The following is a 17,355-nucleotide window of genomic DNA, read 5'->3' as shown; positions in this document are numbered from 1 at the left end:
GGCTGCAGAAAGGAGTCTAGTGGAGAGGGTGGCAGGCTGGTGGCTGGATGCTGGCCTCCGTGCTGCCACATTGTGCTGAGAATAAGGTATTACTTGGTGGGAGCATCTGTGAGGGTAGCGAAGGCTTTTCCCTGCATGGGAGGACACCCTGCATGACCGTGACCCCCAAACTACCAGAACCCCTCCCCACCAATTTCCTGGCCTTAGCAGGAGCTGGGCAGAAATAGAGACTTCTCAGGAGGGTAGAGTTAGGAGTGAAGCCAGCTTCGTGTCCCTCTGGCACTCATCTCCTGGGATCCACATCCGGATTCAGTTCCTGGGAGCCTGGTGAGAACTTGGCTCTCTGCCTGTGACCGGAAGCATTTCTCCCAGAGTCACATGGGGGACTTCACACTGACCTGGGCTGGCTCTCCTGTGCGCCATCCAGATACTGTAGGCTGGGAAAGGTTTGCAGCCTGGAGTTTGCAGCCGCTGAAAGGCCTGTGAGCCCTGAGCAGATACAGCTGCGAGGGGCTGCTCCTGCCAGGGCTCCCCCGCCCAGCCTTCATTTCCTGACACGAGGGTAGGACAGTTGGGGCTGCCTGCGGGTTGGGGAACAGAGGCCAAGGCCCCTGAGCGGATGGGAAAAGTCAGCCTGGGGAAAGTCTGAGGCTGTCACTGCCATGATTTGTGCCTTTCCTTGTGTCAGGGAACCCGTCCCCGACCTCTGTAGCTGCTCTTGTTACCATGTGACACTCAGCCTGGCCATCTTTTTGGATCCCAGCCCCCATCTGCTGCCTGACCTAGCAGGAAAGCCAGCCTCCTGCTTCACATCCCAGCTCCAGCTGTGTGACTTGGGCAAGTTACTCAGCCTTTCTGTGCCTCAGTTTCCTCATCTGTAAAATAAAAAGGAATAACGGTCCTCTCATAGTTGATTGTTTTGGCGATCACATGAGTTAATGCTCAGGATCCAGGACAGCTCTGGGAACAATATATAGGAAGCATTATAAACGTTGGCTGCTATGGCTATGATTGTTTCATGACAACCCCTATCATCACACAGAATCCGGAGGGTTTTTCTCTAAGCACAGAAGCTGCACCTGAGCATGGTTGCTCACACCTGTAATCCCATCACTTTGGGAGGTCGAGGTGGGAGGATCACTTGAAGCCAAACTGGGCAACAGAGAGAGACTCCAGCTCTATCAAAAAAAATTAAAAACAAAACAATTTTTTTTTTTTAAAGAAAGAAAAGAAAAGCTGCATGTGCTCACAGAGCCCCTGAAGCACAGGCCAGAATCTCAGGTGGCGAGTGGGTGGGGTTGGGGGAAGGGCAGTGCTTCCCAGCCTCCCCCATGGAGTGCTGTGTCGTCCACTCCTGCCTGGGGTCAGGAGCAGGCACCCCAATGTCATTGTTGGCTCATCTTCATGGATGTCTTTGAGGCCACCTCTCTTTCTATGGCCACCAAGTCCTCCTCCTCAACCTTCTCCTACTCAAGGCCAACCCCAAGAAACATACCTGTTGAACCTTCCCGTTGATCAGATCGGCAGATAAAAATACAAGAAACCCTGTATAATACTAAAAGAATTTTTGCTATGAGTCTGTCCCATGCAATAATTGGGGCATACTATATGAAAATATTATTCATTGTTTATCTGAGATTCAAATATGACCAGGCATCCTATAATTTTATTTGCTAAATCTGACAAATAAAATTTAAATACACTTTATTTGCTAAATCTGGCTAAATCTCCTTTGATCTGGCAGTTAACCTCATGAGGTTCCCTACTTTGAGGCCCCTAAACTAAGAGGTCCCGTGCAAGTGGAACAAGGCGCCATTGAGGAGGCGGTGGCGCCAAGAGGCCGGGAGGTGCTGCTGCACGTGTCAGTGCATTTGGGCCTGAAATGCCTGTCAGCCTCCTGATCTTCTGCATATGGAGCGCTAACTGTGGGCTCGGTGTGTCTGGGGAAGAACAGATGCAGGCCAGGCTCAGCGGCTCCAGCCATACAGCGTGCCTTTGGATAGGTGGTGGGGGCTGTGCAGACCCTAAGTCCCCGGAGAAGTGCTGGTGGGAGTGGGTAGAGAGGGCTCTCCCCACGGCTGTAAACCCAGGCGGGATGACGGGCACTCAGATGAGTAGAGACAAGCCACTTCCTTTGGAGTTAAATATGGGTCTCACTTCTCGAGAGGAAATGCCACTCAGGCTGAAAGAATGTTGGAAGGCTCTGTGCGTGGAGGGCTGGCTCTCTGTGGCCTGGCAGCCGGACAGGATTCCTGGAGGAGGGAACAAGCTTTTCCAGGGACTGACAAAGAGAGGAGGCTCCCAGAGGAGCCCCGGAGGTGGGAGCTGTATATATTGGAAGGGGAAGAGGGAGGATAGGAGGAGAGAGAGAACTCCAGGACTGTTTCCTTAGTGAGCAAGGCATGACAGGCACTAAAGCCTGAGGAGCAGCATTCCCCATACCCGGGGGTGCCAAGCGGTGCTGCTGGGGGTGCATTTTCCTCTTTCCTGGGCTGTGTGACTTGGGGAAGAAAATTAGTGGGAGCAGCCCCAGGCAAGCCAGGCTTTTGCAGACACTGGCACTTCAGAATAATAATAGCTGGCACTGATGGGCTCCTGGCCCCTGCCTGGGTTTTTCCACGGGGCAGTCTCTGCGGCGGGTCAGGTGAGAGCCCCTCAGTGAGGTTTGGGGCCCCCACCTCAGGAGCTGGCTGAGAGTTTACAACGTAGCATCCAGCCCTGCTGCGTTCCAGACAAATGTGTGTCTTCCAGGCTCCTGCCACTGGCCTGGTTTTAAGGTCAAAAATAGACTCTCAGGAATGGGGAAACCTGACTTGGGAATCCTATAGGATAAAAGGAAGGCTGCCTGCTGCTCTTCCCCTGGACGCTGTTCCTAATTCCCCGGTCACCTCATGCCAGGGCAGGCCTTGTGGATTCTGCCCTCCTACAGCAGGCACCGCTGGCAGCACTCCATCTCCCTGAGAGTACCAGAGACCCTCCCGCCTCACACTGCTACCTCCTGCCCGCTGGCTGGGGCCCTAGCCCAGTCCACCAGCTCCCAGGGACAGCTCCATAAAGCACTGGGTTGCAGCTGAGTGGAACCTGGCTTGAGTGCAGCTCTGCCACTTCTTACTTCTGATTTTGGCAGGTGACTTCATTGCACTGTCTCAGTTTCCTCATCTGTCAAGTGGGACTACTCTTGCTTGCTTTGGAAGACAGGATGGTGTGAGGATGAGCTGAGGCCATGGATGCCCAGGGGCCTAGCCCCCAGGCGTGATTGAATTGTGTCTGTTTTTTCTTGTCCTTTGCTGTCTTCTTGTCCTTGTTGGTAGTTGGCCCATCCTGGGCCCTCTGGTAGTTCCATGTAGCTGTCCTCCTTCCTCTTGCCTTCCCCTCCAGAGCACAGGGCTCTGGGATGAAGCAGGAGGTTGCGCTTGGTGATGGGAAGGGCACTGGCTTAAGCCAGATGTTTTGGGCCTTTTCAGCAGAAACGTATTCATTAACAAATGAAACCCATTGGCCCACACTTAAGCTCAGGAGAGGCCATCTTTTGAGCTTCTGCTGTGAGTTAAGCACTGCAGATAGAGATTCGCTCTAGGGGTAGAGTGCGTGGAGGCCACTAAGCACTGTGCCCCTGTTATCTCCCTTAATCTGTCCAGTAACCTCCTGAGGTTCCCTACTTTACAGATGAGACCCAGAGAGACTCAGTAATTAGACCAAGATCAGCTAGCTTGTAAGCAAATGTGTATTAGAACCCAGGCATGTACGCCAAAGCCTGTCTCAGCCCTACATGGCCCCGACACACTTGTGCCACATGGTCTTGACTTGTGACCCAGCAGTATGGCAAGTGCAGCCACCAAGCCTGTAGAGGGAAGTGTGGGGGCCCAGTGGGGAGTGGGGAACTGTGCCCAGACTCTCCCAGTGTTGGCACTGCCAGTCCTGCATCCCAGGATGCCCCAGCCCTGGTTGAACCGGGACCTTGGCCACTTCACCCGCACTGCTGGCTCTTGACCAGAGGACCACCTCTGCTCAGGAGGGTGCCTGGGCCAAGCTGCCTCCCCACCCATAGGTTCTGGGAACCGCCTCACATGCAGAAGAGGATATTTGTTTATCTCACAAATTAGACCATCTGTTCATCCTGGAAGCATGCAAGGCCTGGCATGACCACCCCACCCCCAGGGTGCCAGGAAACGGCCATCCACAGATAACATGCCCCACCCAAACCTTCAGTGACCAGAATGTGTGCGGGGCTGAGCTGCCAGAGCCTGGCTCAGCCAAGAGACCCTGTTCTGGTCCCTGTGGCTCAACATCCTTTGGAATGCACCAGCACCTCCCCTCTAGCCACCCCTCTGTTACCTTCTATCAATAAGATACTGAGGGCTTAGGAACAGAGCTGACTGTGCATGGAAGATCCAAAACAGAGGACATTGGGGCTGCTGGCTTGTTTGGGGGGAAGGTGCATGTATTAGTTTGCTAGGGCTGCATGACAGTGTACCCCAAACAGGATGACTTAACAGAAATCTATTCCATCATGGTTCTGGAAGCTGGAAGTGTGAAATCAAGATGCCAACAGGATTGTTACCATCTGAGAGCTGTGAGGGAAGGATGCGCTCCAGGCCTTTTTCCTCGGCTTGTAGATGGCTCTTCTTTCTGTGTCTTCACACCATCTTCCCTATGCATGCCTGTGTCCAAAGATCCCCCTTTACGAAGGCAGCAGTCATACTGATGCCTGCTGCACCTTGACCACCTCAACCTAACTGTTTGCATCTGCAGCTGCCCATCTTCAAATAAGGTCGCATCCTGAGTACCGTGGGGTAGGACTTCAACCTGTGAAATTTGAGGTCACAGATCCATAACAGGGCATGGAGAGGCAATGGATGGGGCCCTGGAAAGACTGGGTGCTCTTATGGACTTGTGTGTAAATTGGAACTTTCCTCCATCAGCACTGTTGGGCTCTGAGGCTCTATGACCAGTGGTTCATCCACTCATCAGTTTATTCTTTCCGTTATTCTTTTTTTTTTTTCCAAGATGAGGTCTTACTCTCTCTCACCCAGGTTAGAAGGCAGTGGTGTGATCTTGGCTCACTGCAACCTCCACCTCCCAGGCTCAAGCGATCCTCCCACCTCAGCCTCTCAAGTGGCTGGAACCACGGGTGCATGTCATCATGCCCAGCTAACTTTCAATTGTCCTTTTAGTGAACAGCAGCTGTGGGTCAAGCACATGCTGGGAGAATCAGCAGTCAGAGACTGCTCCAGAACTTATGTTGGAATTCAGTTGCCCCTTTTAATGGTATAAAGAGGTGGGACCTTTAAGGGGTGTTTAGATCCTGCGGGCTGCACCCTCATAAATGGATTAGTGCTGTTATTGTGGGGGGTTGGTTTCTTATAAAAGGGAAAGTTTGGCTCCCTTTTCTCTTGCTTTTTCTTGTGGCCCTTTCACCTTCTACCAGGGGATGATGTAGCAAGAAGGTGCCCGCCAGATGCTGGCCCCTCAGTCTCGGACTTCCCAGCTGCAGAACCATGAGCAAATACATTTCTGTTCATTATAAATTACCCAGTCTCAGGTATTCTGTGATAGCAGCAAAAATGGACTAAGATGGTGACTGACCTTACAGGGCGGCTGTGGGGATCCAAGGCACACTGTACTCATGTCTGAAGCACATTCGGGCAAATGGTTGGCACTCTCTAAGCCCCCAGTCTTGTCCTCTCTCCTGCACAGTGTGCAGAGCTCTGAGGACAAATGCACCTGTTGGTGGAGGTCCTGGGCCTCCATTCCATCTGCAGCTGGCCCTCACCTCCTGCCCTCACGATGTTCTCTCCAGAGCCATGAGCTCGAGAGGAGCTTGGGGAGGGAAGGCCCTGGCCCTGGAGGCATCCATCCCTAGCAGCCTCCTTCTTGGGGCCTCCAGTGAACAAGAGTGTCTGGGATTCCTGAGAAGTGTGGGAAATCCACAGCCAGTGCAAGGAACGAGGTGCAGCAGCAGAAGGGTCCCAAAGAAGCGGTGCCTCCACGTGCCCCATGCAGACCCAGGGAAAGTCCCCAGGGACTCGGCGTGTTGTCCGCTCCCTCCTCCAAGTTGTGACTTCTGCTCTCTTAGAGCCTCTCTCCTCTGATCAACTCTAAACTGGAAAATGGAAGACTCAGAATGGCTCCATTGCCATTTTCCACTAGCGCTGCTTCCAGCCCAACAACCCTGCCAAATCTATGCTGTGTTCCCGGTCAGCCCTCGCTCCCGCCAGCTTCTGAGCTTTCTAAATATAGTTCCCTCTTCGAGACAACAAAGAAGCCAACCCTGAATGGCTACATTCCCCATGGCCAGCTTCTGGGCTGTTTGTCAGGTTTCCCTTGCAGGATGGGAGGGAGGGGTGGGGACAAACAGTCGGGGCCAGGCCTGGAGAGTTGCTGCTGAAGTCCGTGCCACAGGGTTTTGTCTTCCAGTCATATGACATTTGGGCCCAGATGCCCAGGGGCTGGGGCCTTGACCATGAGGTCCTGCCTAATGTCTCTGGGAATGTGTGGACCCAGGGCCCTGTCCGAATAGGCATTGCTAAGTTAGGACTGAACAAGAGAGAAATGGTGATCTCCCAGCAGGAAATCGAGTCTGTCAGTTCTACTCCCACCAAACTGGGTGACCTCTCAGCGGATTCCTTCCTTCAGTCTCAGTTTCCACATCTGTGAAGTGTGTTTAAGGACTACGTCAAGGGAATTAGAGAGAAACTGTGCCAGGTGGGGGGCCCCAGTGGCCCCATCGGGCCAGGGCTCCGTGCCTGCACAGGGTGGATTGCAGGGCGGCCTCTGAACTGCTTTCAGCGTGCCTTTCACATTAGCCTGTCGCAGAATGGAGTCCCTCTTCTGGTCCCAGGGCTAAGAGGTAGAGGCCCTGCAAGGTCTCATTCCTTCCGAAAACAAGACCCCAAGCCCAGAGCCCCCACCTTCCCTCCCAGGCCTCTTATTTCTGATCTCAGCTTCTCAGCCATCCCACGCCCAGTTGGGTGCTGAGGCCCCTTCAACACCTTGGCCCAAATATGGACAGAACCCTTGAGCACACCTAACAGCCATCGGAATCATTGAAAAGAGCAAAACCTGGATCTCTCAGCTCTGGGCCTGGCTGTGCTTGGGAGCACTGGCACCCGTCCTCTCCACCCACCCACTCAGCTCCGCTAAGGGTGCAGGGCCTGAGCTCTTCCTCAGGTCTCTAACAAACAAACAGGAAAGGTGAGGTCTGCCGCCACTACTAGAGGTCCTCTGGAGAAAATCGATACAAACAGCTTTACTGGATGGAGAGCCTGGTCTTTGTACAATGAAAGGTCCCTCTGCCCCGGGACTTCCCTGGGATGGGCATACAGGCCGCTGTCCATCTGTTTGACACCCTCAGGATGTAGGTAACTCAGGACTAGGTGTTTGATCCCCAAGTGCTGACCAGGACAGATGTCACGTTCTGGTGGACGCCTTAGGGCCCTGTTGTTTTAGACCTGCCTTTCTGCTCACAAGCTGGTCCCCTGGCGGGGGTGCACCATGGCAGGAGCAGGCATCGGAGGGCGGAGGAGCAGATGCATAGCTATCTGTTGCTATGGCCACCGTTCAGTGAGCATGAACTCAGTACAACAGCCCTGCAGAACAGCTCCTGCCTTCATCTTTGTTTTCAAAAGCGGTAGAATCAGTAGCCTAGGGTTTCGCCGCTGGTAAGTGGCAAAACTAGGATTCAGTTTGTGCACCTTGGAATCCCGAAGTTTCTAGTATGATCACAATTCTTTTTGTTTTTTTAATACTTTAAGTTCTAGGGTACATGTGCACAATGTGCAGCTTCATTATATAAGTACACATGGGCCATGGTGGTTTGCTGCATCCATCACCCTGTCACCTACATTAGGTATTTCTCCTAATGCTATCCCTCCCCAGTCCCCCCACCCCCATATGACCACAATTCTTAAAGAGTGTGTTCCTGCTGGGAATGGCAGTTGCACATCCAACCAGGCAAGTGGATGGGCTTTATTTTAACAAAAGCCTCCAGCCTTCTTGAGGGGAGTCATGCGGAATGAACCTACCAGCGCTCTTTGCTGAAATGTTTCTGATGCCCCAAAGGAAACCGATAGCTTTGGTATATTTAGATTTTTCAAAAGTCTTTGGCAAAGTTCCATGCCAAAAAAAATTCTTTTCTATACCTAGAAAAACAGTTAAGTTTGAAGGGAATGCTTCATCATGCATAGGAGCCTGTGTAGGGAAAGGAAGATATTCCTAAGGAGGAAAATGTACTTGTCTTGAGGGATAATTGTAAACAGCAGGGTCTTCAAGGAATGGATGCTGGAAGAGTCTTAGCTCATACTTTTAATTAAAGATCTGGAAGAGGAACTATATAGTGAAAGGTCCAAGTCTACTAAGGCTTTTTTGGGGGAATGAGAAGCCAAGTTAATGGAATGTATGCTTTTTGCACTAGTTCTCAAGTCATTGCTAATGAGCATCATTTTGTTAGCCTGTTTGCCACAGTAAGATGCAAGTGGTATCACCCACTCAACACGTGGTTATTGTGTGCCCAGGCACAGTACTGGGCACGGGCGCGAGTGTGGTATTATTCCACTTTGCAGAAGTGCTTTACAAAAGCTTGTGGTTTCAACCTTTGCTTGCTTTTGTTTACGGTTCTCACACTTGCTTGTTTTAGAAATCATTATGCAAAGAACGACTTCATTCTTTTTAATGTCTGCATGGAGGGGTTTTTCCACAAAATGACTGTACAATAATCAGCTCCTTCTTGTCGGACATTTCTGGATTATAAATAATAAAAGAATATAGCTTTAAACGTTCTTGTTCTCAGATATTTACATATATGGACAAGTGTTTCTGAAGGTAGTCACCAGGACGGGAAATGATTGGGTCGAAGGACCTATGCATTTAACTATTTGATGGATGCTGATAGATTGCCTGTTAAAAAGAATCTTCAGTTCTAACTACTCCAAAGCATTTGGCAATGCCTATTTCCTGAAGCCAACATTGAATATTATATTAGTTTCCTATTGATGATTCCTTAACAAATTACCACACATTTAGTGGATTAAAACAACACAAATTTTTTATTATCCAGTTCTGGAGGTCAGAGTCCAACACAAGTCCCACTAGGCTAAAATCGAAGTGTGGGCAGGGCTGCGCCCACATTTAGAGCCTCTCTGGAGGCGAGATTCCGTTCCTTGGCCCCTGACCCCCTTCTGTCTTCAAAGCCAGCGATGGCCAGCGGAGTGTTTGTGACATCTTGTTGCATGATTTCACTCTGACACTGACTCTTCCTCTACTCCCTTTCCAATTTTTAAAGTCCCTTGTGATTCCATCGGGTGCTCCTGGATAATCCCGGGTGCACTCCTTATCTTGAGGTCAGCTGATTAGCAGCCTGAATTCCCTCTGCCTCCAATTTTCCCTTCCTGTGTAACACAACATACTCATGGGTTCTGGGGAATAGATTATGAACCTCTCTGGGGGTGCTTATTCTGCCCACCATGAAGACCTTCAGCTTTTCTAATTTTTTCCATTCTAAGTGAAAAAATGGTATTCTGCTCTTTTAAGTTGCATTTCTTGGTTGATTTCATTGGTGAGGTCAAATGCCTTCCTATTTGAAGAGGCGAATTTCTGGTATTCTGAGTTGTCTGTTCATACCCTTTGTCTCCTTTGCTACTGGCTCTTTCTCTCCTTTCTCTCTCTCTTTTTCCAATTGAATCATGCAGTTCTTAAGGGCAGAGGCCTCCTCACATTCACCTTTGTGACCCCGGTCCCTCAAAATATGGCTGGTTCACAGAAGGGATTCCATGCCTGTTGGCCCTTCGTTTCTCCCAAATGTCATCCCTCCCACTCTATTTTCTTGCCATTCTGCTTTGGAAGGAATGTCAGAAGGCTTGCGGCTGAGCAGCCTGAATTGTGTCTGTGCACAGGAGCGTGTGCTGGGCTGAGATAAAGCCCATCTGTGATTTGCTCCCAGCCCTGGGACTTCTCTGGCCATTGGGGCTCTGCTGAGACTCAGCCCCGTCACTTGGCAGCTGTTCACCCTATTCAGAGCCTCAGTTTTTTTTATCTTTAAAAACAGTGATGGTGTTGATGGTGTCACCTGACATTTGAGGGGTACTAGGAAAGTAATTGAAACAAAAGTGTCAGTGCTTTGCAAGGGAGCCTCCTGGTTGCTGGGCTGCCAGCACTTGCAGTGTTGGTGAGAGCAGCAGAGCCCCTGGAAGGGGACGGGAGGCTGCGGTCGGAGGTCCAGGCTCTTCCAGGTGGGTCTCCACACCGGCCTTCAGGATGGGAGGATGCTCTGGGTTAGAGAGGAGAGCTGGTCCCTCCCTTTCTCAAGATCCTTCTGGAAGATCTGCTGGCCCCCAGAATACCAGCCTCGGGAGGGTCCTTTCCACCTCTGGCTGCTGCATGTGGAGCCCTGAACCCCCTCGACTCAAGGACTGGTGGTGGAAAGAGACCTTCTACCCTGAACTAGTCACATTATCTTGGGGGACCCCTCTGCCTTCATTTCCCAGCTGGCAACATAGAGAAGGCAGTCCCTACCTGCTGCCTGCTGGGAGGAGTCACAGAGCCAGATCAGGGCTGTCAAGCCTGATATCTCAAAAGGATGATCAGTGGCTGTTCCTGTCATCACGTTTCCTCCTCCCCGGCCCTCCTTCCTCTGTGTTAAAGCTGCTGGTTCCCAGGGCTGAGCCTGACACCAGGTCCAGGAGCTGAAGCAGCCCTGCTCCTGCCAGTGACCAGTGACCGGTGACCACGGCGGGCCACAGTGCCCTCGGCCATGTCTCCCTGCTCTGCAACTCAGGCCTTGGGGTGGACAGACTCTGCCCACTCCCTCTCCCTATTTCTCCAGCCAGTGGAGCTGGCAGCCTTGAGTAAATGGCACCTGGGCTGGGAGGGCTAGACTCCAGCCCCCTCCTCAAATTCATTTCCCAGTTGGCAGCTGCCTTTGCTTCTTCCAGGGACCCTAGACCCAGGACCCTGAGGGCACTCCCTGTGGGCAGGGCTGTGGCCATGTGGCAGAGTCCCTGGTGATATCCCTACTGCTGCCTCCAGGTCTTCACAGTTAGCAGGGCTCTTGGGGCCTGGGCTCCAGCCCTTCCTGTGCAGTCAGGCAGGCCTGGACCTCAATAAAAATAGCACTTTTTATTAAATCCATGTGTTCTGAGTGGAAGACCAGCCCTGAGTCCCTGTGCTCCCACCCTGGATGCGGGCGGGGGAGGACTGCGCACAGATGGCGATTATGTGAATTCGGTGTGGGATCCTCCAGGCTCTGAGTTGCCAGGCAGGCTTAGAAGTGACTGGAGTCCGGAGGGCTTTCCTGACCCTCCTGAGCCTGTGGGGTCAAGCGTGGAGGGTGGAAGCGGGCCCAACCCTTCCTGGGCACGGTGGGTCTGTTGCTCTGCTCTCCATTGATGCAGCTGCTCCTGTGCCCTCCCCTAGGAGTGCATCATTGACGAGGACTGTGGGCTGGGCAAGTACTGCCAGTTTGCCAGCTTCCAGTATACCTGCCAGCCGTGCCGGGACCAGCGGACGGTGAGTATGCCAGGGCCTCTGGGGCGGTGGCATCAGGGTCCTAGGCCCCTGGGGGAGAAGGCCAGGGGCTCCAGGGTTCTCAGCTGGGCTTCCCAGAAGAGCCTCACAATAATGGGGAGGACCCAAGAGGAATCCCCAAAGGGGCTGACTCCTGGAGTGACCAGGAAGTCATTCCAGTCTCGGATGACAGGAAGCCATCTGCAGACCCAGGGCCACTCCCATCCTGCCCCATGTCCTCTGGTCATGTTGTGTCATTGATGGCAGAGAAGGGGAGGGACAGCCAGGCACCATGGCTACACCTGTAAACCAGAACCTTGGGGAGACCAAGGCAGAAGGATTGCTTGAGGCCGGGAATTCAAGAAGGGGAGGGAAGGAAGAGGAGCTATCCCTACAGCTGTTCCTTCCCTGGGGATACTCCATCTTTGTAGACAGAGACGTTCTGGCAGCCCCCAGGCAGGGAGAGGGGCAGCTGCTCTCCTTCTGGGCCTGCACCCCACCTTTGAGATCTTTCTCCCAATCTGCCAATAAGAGAGGGCAGAGCGACCGGGAAGGAAGAGGCCAGGGCATGTCCCCTGTGGAGTTTACGCTGGGAAATGTGAAGCCAGGGCAAAGGAGACTCTTTCTCCACCCAACAGGCGTTTTGGATGAAGCCATATGGACCCACAGACGTTTCCTCATCATTTTTTTTTATTCAGACAGTAACACAGCATGCTAATAAGTTTGGAAAGTAGAGTGGCTCTTATGACCTTACCTGGCTGGCTGTGGTGAGGCCACTGCTGTTACACTCCCAGCCAGCCCTACTCGGTGCCATCACTGAGCACAGCTGTGGGGACCTCACTTTGCTCTCTAATTGCCATGCCCTGTGTGGCTGCAGGACCCTGCACCCATAGGCCTTCCCCATCTTGGGCTGGCCTGGGCCTTAGTTTAATAGGCTCATCGTTGGGCCTTGCCTTATCAGGCCTGGACCTAGGGACCTAAGGAGAAGAGGGAGGGGCACGTCTGTGGGGACCCACAAAGACCCTCTGCTGTTCTTTGCAAAATCTTAAGCTGCGTAGAAAGACTCAGATCCAACCATCCTGGCCAATGTGGTGAAACCACATCTCTACTAAAATATATAAAAAATTAGCTGGGCATGGTGGCACATGCCTGTAGTCCCAGCTGCTCGGGAGGCTGAGGCAGGGAAATTGCTTGAACCAACCCAGGAGGCTGAGATCATGCACTCCAGCCTGGGCACAGAGGGAGACTCCATCTCAAAAAAACAAAGAAAGAAAGACCCAGATCTATGACTCCTCCCAGTGCCATTTTCCAGTGTTCTGACTCCCGTTATCTCGCCAGTCAAGCTCCCTCCTCTGTCCTGCTGACTTTCACTAACATCTCAGCCTGGTCTACGTGTCTCTACAATGGGAGGACGCAGGTTAGCACACCTGTGGTGTCTTCAGGCTGGGCTCTCAGCAGGTCCCAGTCCCCGAGCCGCTAGGTCTAGGCTCTTCCCACTCCTCCACAGCTCTGCACCCGGGACAGTGAGTGCTGTGGAGACCAGCTGTGTGTCTGGGGTCACTGCACCAAAATGGCCACCAGGGGCAGCAACGGGACCATCTGCGACAACCAGAGGGACTGCCAGCCCGGGCTGTGCTGTGCCTTCCAGAGGGGTGAGTGGCTTCCTCTCAGATGCTTGGGGGAAAAAACCCTGTCCCAAGCTCCACCAGACTGGGCCTCCTGGGGCCACATCCATGCCAACCACACGGGTTCGGGTCCCACCTCCTTGGGCAGGCTCCCAGACACTCATCAGTGTGTGCTGCACTCCAACAGGCTCTGCCCGGAGTGGGAAGACAACCTCCTTTTCTAACCCCTGTTGCTCAGAAAATCTAAATTACTTCAGAATGCAAGAGCCCAGTCTGGAAGGAACACCCCCAGATGGTGGGACTGGAGCAGCCCTTCCCTCCCTCCACTCCCTATTTCCCAGGTGTTCTTTTTCCTGTGAATCAGCCGCTCCCACTCCCGCCTTCCCTTCCCACTGCCTCTCCCAGGTGAGGTCTGCTCAGGCTCTCTGCACCCCCACTAGGGTTTGAAGAACTCTCATTTGCCGCCTTCGCAGCTCTGCACCCCCAGCCCACTAGTCGTCCCCTGCCTGCCGCCTCCGGGATCGTCCTACAGGGCTGCTTTTTGGGTGTTGCTCCACTGGGACCTGCAGCAGCTCCTGCTATCTCCCACGTTGTTCAGGCCCCTTAGGCTGTCCTGTGAAGCCTCACCCAGCTCCACTTACCGTCCTCCTTTTCTCCCCACTACTCCTTGGCCTATTTTGGAATTTCACTGGCCCTGACATTTTCCACTGAGCTCAACCCCAGGCCTTTGCTGGTGCCGTGCCTGGGCCTGAATGCCTTTGCCCCACTCTTAATTTCTCCAGACTTTCTGGTCCTCAAAATCCAGCAAAGCCCACCTCTTCCAGGCAGTCCTCTCTGCTTCAGCCCTACTTATCATTCCCTCCTGAGCTTAGGCTGCCATTCTTGTTTCCTGTCACTCCATGTCTTCAAACCTAACCTGCACTTTGAGGTTGAGGGTGGGAGGTGGGAGGTTGCACTCCATTTCTTTGTCCCCTCCCTGTGGAACCCTTCTGCCCTACATGGGGCACACAGGGGTGACTCCGGGCTGGTTCCAGGCCTGCTGTTCCCTGTGTGCACACCCCTGCCCGTGGAGGGTGAGCTTTGCCATGACCCTGCCAGCCGGCTTCTGGACCTCATCACCTGGGAGCTAGAGCCTGATGGAGCCTTGGACCGATGCCCTTGTGCCAGTGGCCTCCTCTGCCAGCCTCACAGGTGAGGCACCCCTACCCTCCCTCTCAGGGAGCCAAGGGCTGAGGAGGTGCCATCCAGTAGGGGCACAGGAGCAGGAGCAGGTTTTCCCTGGGGAAGATGTAGATTCCCTTTAGGATTGCTTTGAGAGGTCGTTGGGTCATTCAGATGGAAGGGTCCAATCAGCAGTCGGTTCCAGGGGTCTGGGGTCCAGGCTGCCCAGGAGGCACAGATCTGGGGCTCATCCAGCTGGTGGCTAAAGTTTCATGAGTGGATGGCCCAGGGAGAGGGCATGGGTGGAGAAGAGCCTGGACTCCCTCCCTAGACCCACCACAGTGATGGATAAGCAGAGAAAAAGGAGCTGGCAGAGAGGCCACAGGGAGGCCAGGAGTGGCCAAGGCTGCTGAGACTCCATGGGGCATCAGGCTCGGGCCTGGCCAGCTTCTCGGGGCACATTTTCCTGTCCTCCCCACAGCCTCTACTTAACCTTCTCTCCCAATAGAATCCAGGGCTGCTGGGCCAACAGGCAGAACTCCCATTCCCCATGGCTGTGTGCAGTGGCACAGGCCTGTAATCCCAGAGCTTTGGGAGGCCTACGCAGGAGGATTGCTTGCGGCCAGGGGTTTGAGACCAACCTGGGCAACATAGAGAGATCCCATCTCTACCAAATAATCAAATTAATACTTTTTAAAATAGGAATTCTTCCTCCCCACTCCCACAGGGGTCCATGGCTCCCCGCATATGTCTAGACTACACTCCAGGGTTTGGCTGACTCCTGCCTGGAGGCCTGAATGGACCAGGGTCTTGGAGGAGCTGTGGTGCTGCTGTACAGCCCTCGGGTCCTGCCCCTGGCTGTGAGGCCTGAGAGTCACAGGGGGTCAGGCCTGTGCTGGAGGAGGGCAAGCTGCCCCCCTGCTGGCACATTCTCCCAAAGTGAGCCTCCTTCAGCCGATGAGAAGTGAGGCGTGTTGAAGAGACAGGAGAGGAGGGGGTGTGAAGGGGAGGCTGGGAGCCCCACAGGGTCAGGGTACCTTAGCTTTGGGCCTGGGCCTCTCTCCTGGGCAGGCTCCCACATTTAGAGCCTGGCTTTGCCCCATCTCTCCCCAGCCACAGCCTGGTGTACGTGTGCAAGCCAGCCTTTGTAGGGAGCCGTGACCAAGATGGGGAGATCCTGCTGCCCAGAGAGGCCCCTGATGAATATGAAGTTGGCAGCTTCATGGAGGAGGTGCGCCAGGAGCTGGAGGACCTGGAGCGAAGCCTGACGGAGGAGATGGCGCTGGGGGAGCCTGCGGCTGTCGCCGCTGCACTGCTGGGAGGGGAAGAGATTTAGATCTGGACCAGGCTGTGGATAGCTGTGCAATAGAAATAGCTAATTTATTTCCCCAGGTGTGTGCTTTAGGTGTGGGCTGACCAGGCTTCTTCCTACAACTTCTTCCCAGTAAATTTTCCCCTCTGGCTTGACAGCATGAGGTGCTGTGCTATTCAGCTCCCCCAGGCTGTTCTCCAGGCATCACAGTCTGGTGCTTGGGAAAGTTGGGCAGGGTAAGGACAGGGCCAGGCTGCCACCCCTGTCCAGATCATTGGCTGCTTTGCTTCTACCGGTTGGCAGATGGCAATTTGTTCTACATGGCTTTGATAATTGTTTTAGAGGAGGAGATGGAAAGAATGTGGAGTCTCCCCATGATGGGTTTTGGGAAATGTGAAGAGTGCCCTGCTTTGCAAACATCAATCTGGCAAAAATGCAACAAATGAATTTTCCACGTAGTTCTTTCCATGGGCATAGGTAAGCTGCGCCTTCAGCTGTTGCCAGCGCAATGTTTTGTTCACCCTGTATTACATGTGTTAATTCATCCAGCAGTTTTGCTCAGCTCCTACCTCTGTGCCAGGGCAGTGTTTTTATATCCACAATCAATTCCTTCTCTCAGCACAGCCTGGGGAGGGGGCCATTGTTCTCCTCATCCATCAGGGATCTCAGAGGCTTAGAGACTGCAAGCTGCTTGCCCAAGTCACACAGCTAGTGAAGACCAGAGCAGTTTCACCTGGTTGTGACTCCAAGCTCAGTGCTCTCTCCACTACCCCACACCAGCCTTGGTGCCACCAAAAGCACTCCCCAAAATAAAGGAGAATGGGATTTTTCTTTTGAGGCATGCACATCTGGAATTAGGGTCAAACCAATTCTCAAATCCTGCTAAGATTAAACTTCTGTTAGAAACACCAGTGCTCTCAGTGCGGGGCAGCCCTCCTTCTAATGGAGACAATGGTGTTGACACTGCCCCCCTTTGGCAGTTGTGTTAGTAACTTTGAAGGTACATGACTGACTGTAGCATATAAATTAACTTGCAGAAACAGTACTTAGGTAATTGTAGGGTGAGGATTATAAATGAAATTTGCAGAATCGCTTAGCAACTGAAGACCATTATCAACTACATGGAGAAAATCAAACCAAGCAGGGCTGTGTGAAATACGGTTGTAATATGCAGACTGCAAACACTGAACTCTACGCCACTCCACAAATGATGTTTTCAGGTGTCATGGACTGTTGCCACCATGTATTCATCCAGAGTTATTAAAGTTTAAAGTTGCACATGATTGTATAAGCATGCTTTCTTTGGGTTTTAAATTATGTATAAACACATGTTGCATTTAGAAATCAAGCATAAATCATGTCAACTGCTCTTCTGTAGTTCTCGGATTTCTTTTCCCTTCTGACTTCGAATAAATATAAAATTCTTTTAGCCAGAAAAAGTAAAATAGAAGTGACCTGTATTAAAAATTCTTCCATAGAAGCAAATTTTCCACACAACTGAAGCACAGCTCTTTGAGCATCAAAATATTTTGGGAATCTTAACTATCTTTGGATGGGAATTTGTCTTAAACAGTGTAAATGCTTCACTGCTTTCTGACGGGACAAATGGAATATGACTGCTAGTTTTAGGGGAGCCTTCTTCAACCAAATGCAGTTCTGGGCCATAACACAGGGACCATAATATCAGAGCTTCTGTGTTGAAGTCAGCTGCGTGGCAAGTGCCAAATCAGGCAGTCTACCTATATTCATTCATTTAAT

The 17,355-nt window shown here is 52.5% G+C and overlaps 1 protein-coding gene across 4 annotated transcripts in view; it reads left to right on the top strand.

The window, feature by feature from the left end:
* The window catches only part of DKK3 (dickkopf Wnt signaling pathway inhibitor 3), a 48,665-nt gene extending 31,623 nt beyond the window's left edge, over positions 1-17,042 (top strand). For all 4 annotated transcript variants that reach the window (XM_078340516.1, XM_002755055.6, XM_078340515.1 and 1 more), the window contains 4 exons: positions 11,410-11,502; positions 13,007-13,151; positions 14,159-14,315; positions 15,399-17,042. In XM_078340516.1, the coding sequence (XP_078196642.1) occupies positions 11,410-11,502; positions 13,007-13,151; positions 14,159-14,315; positions 15,399-15,621 (618 nt within the window). In that variant the 3' untranslated portion in view covers positions 15,622-17,042. The remainder of the gene's footprint in view (positions 1-11,409; positions 11,503-13,006; positions 13,152-14,158; positions 14,316-15,398) is intronic.
* The last annotated feature ends 313 nt before the right edge of the window (positions 17,043-17,355 follow it).

This window comes from Callithrix jacchus, chromosome 10 (assembly GCF_049354715.1).
Source record: "Callithrix jacchus isolate 240 chromosome 10, calJac240_pri, whole genome shotgun sequence".
Taxonomy (NCBI): domain Eukaryota; kingdom Metazoa; phylum Chordata; class Mammalia; order Primates; family Cebidae; genus Callithrix; species Callithrix jacchus.
The sequence above is the reverse complement of the archived record's forward strand: the minus strand, read 5'-3'. Positions and strand labels throughout refer to the sequence as shown.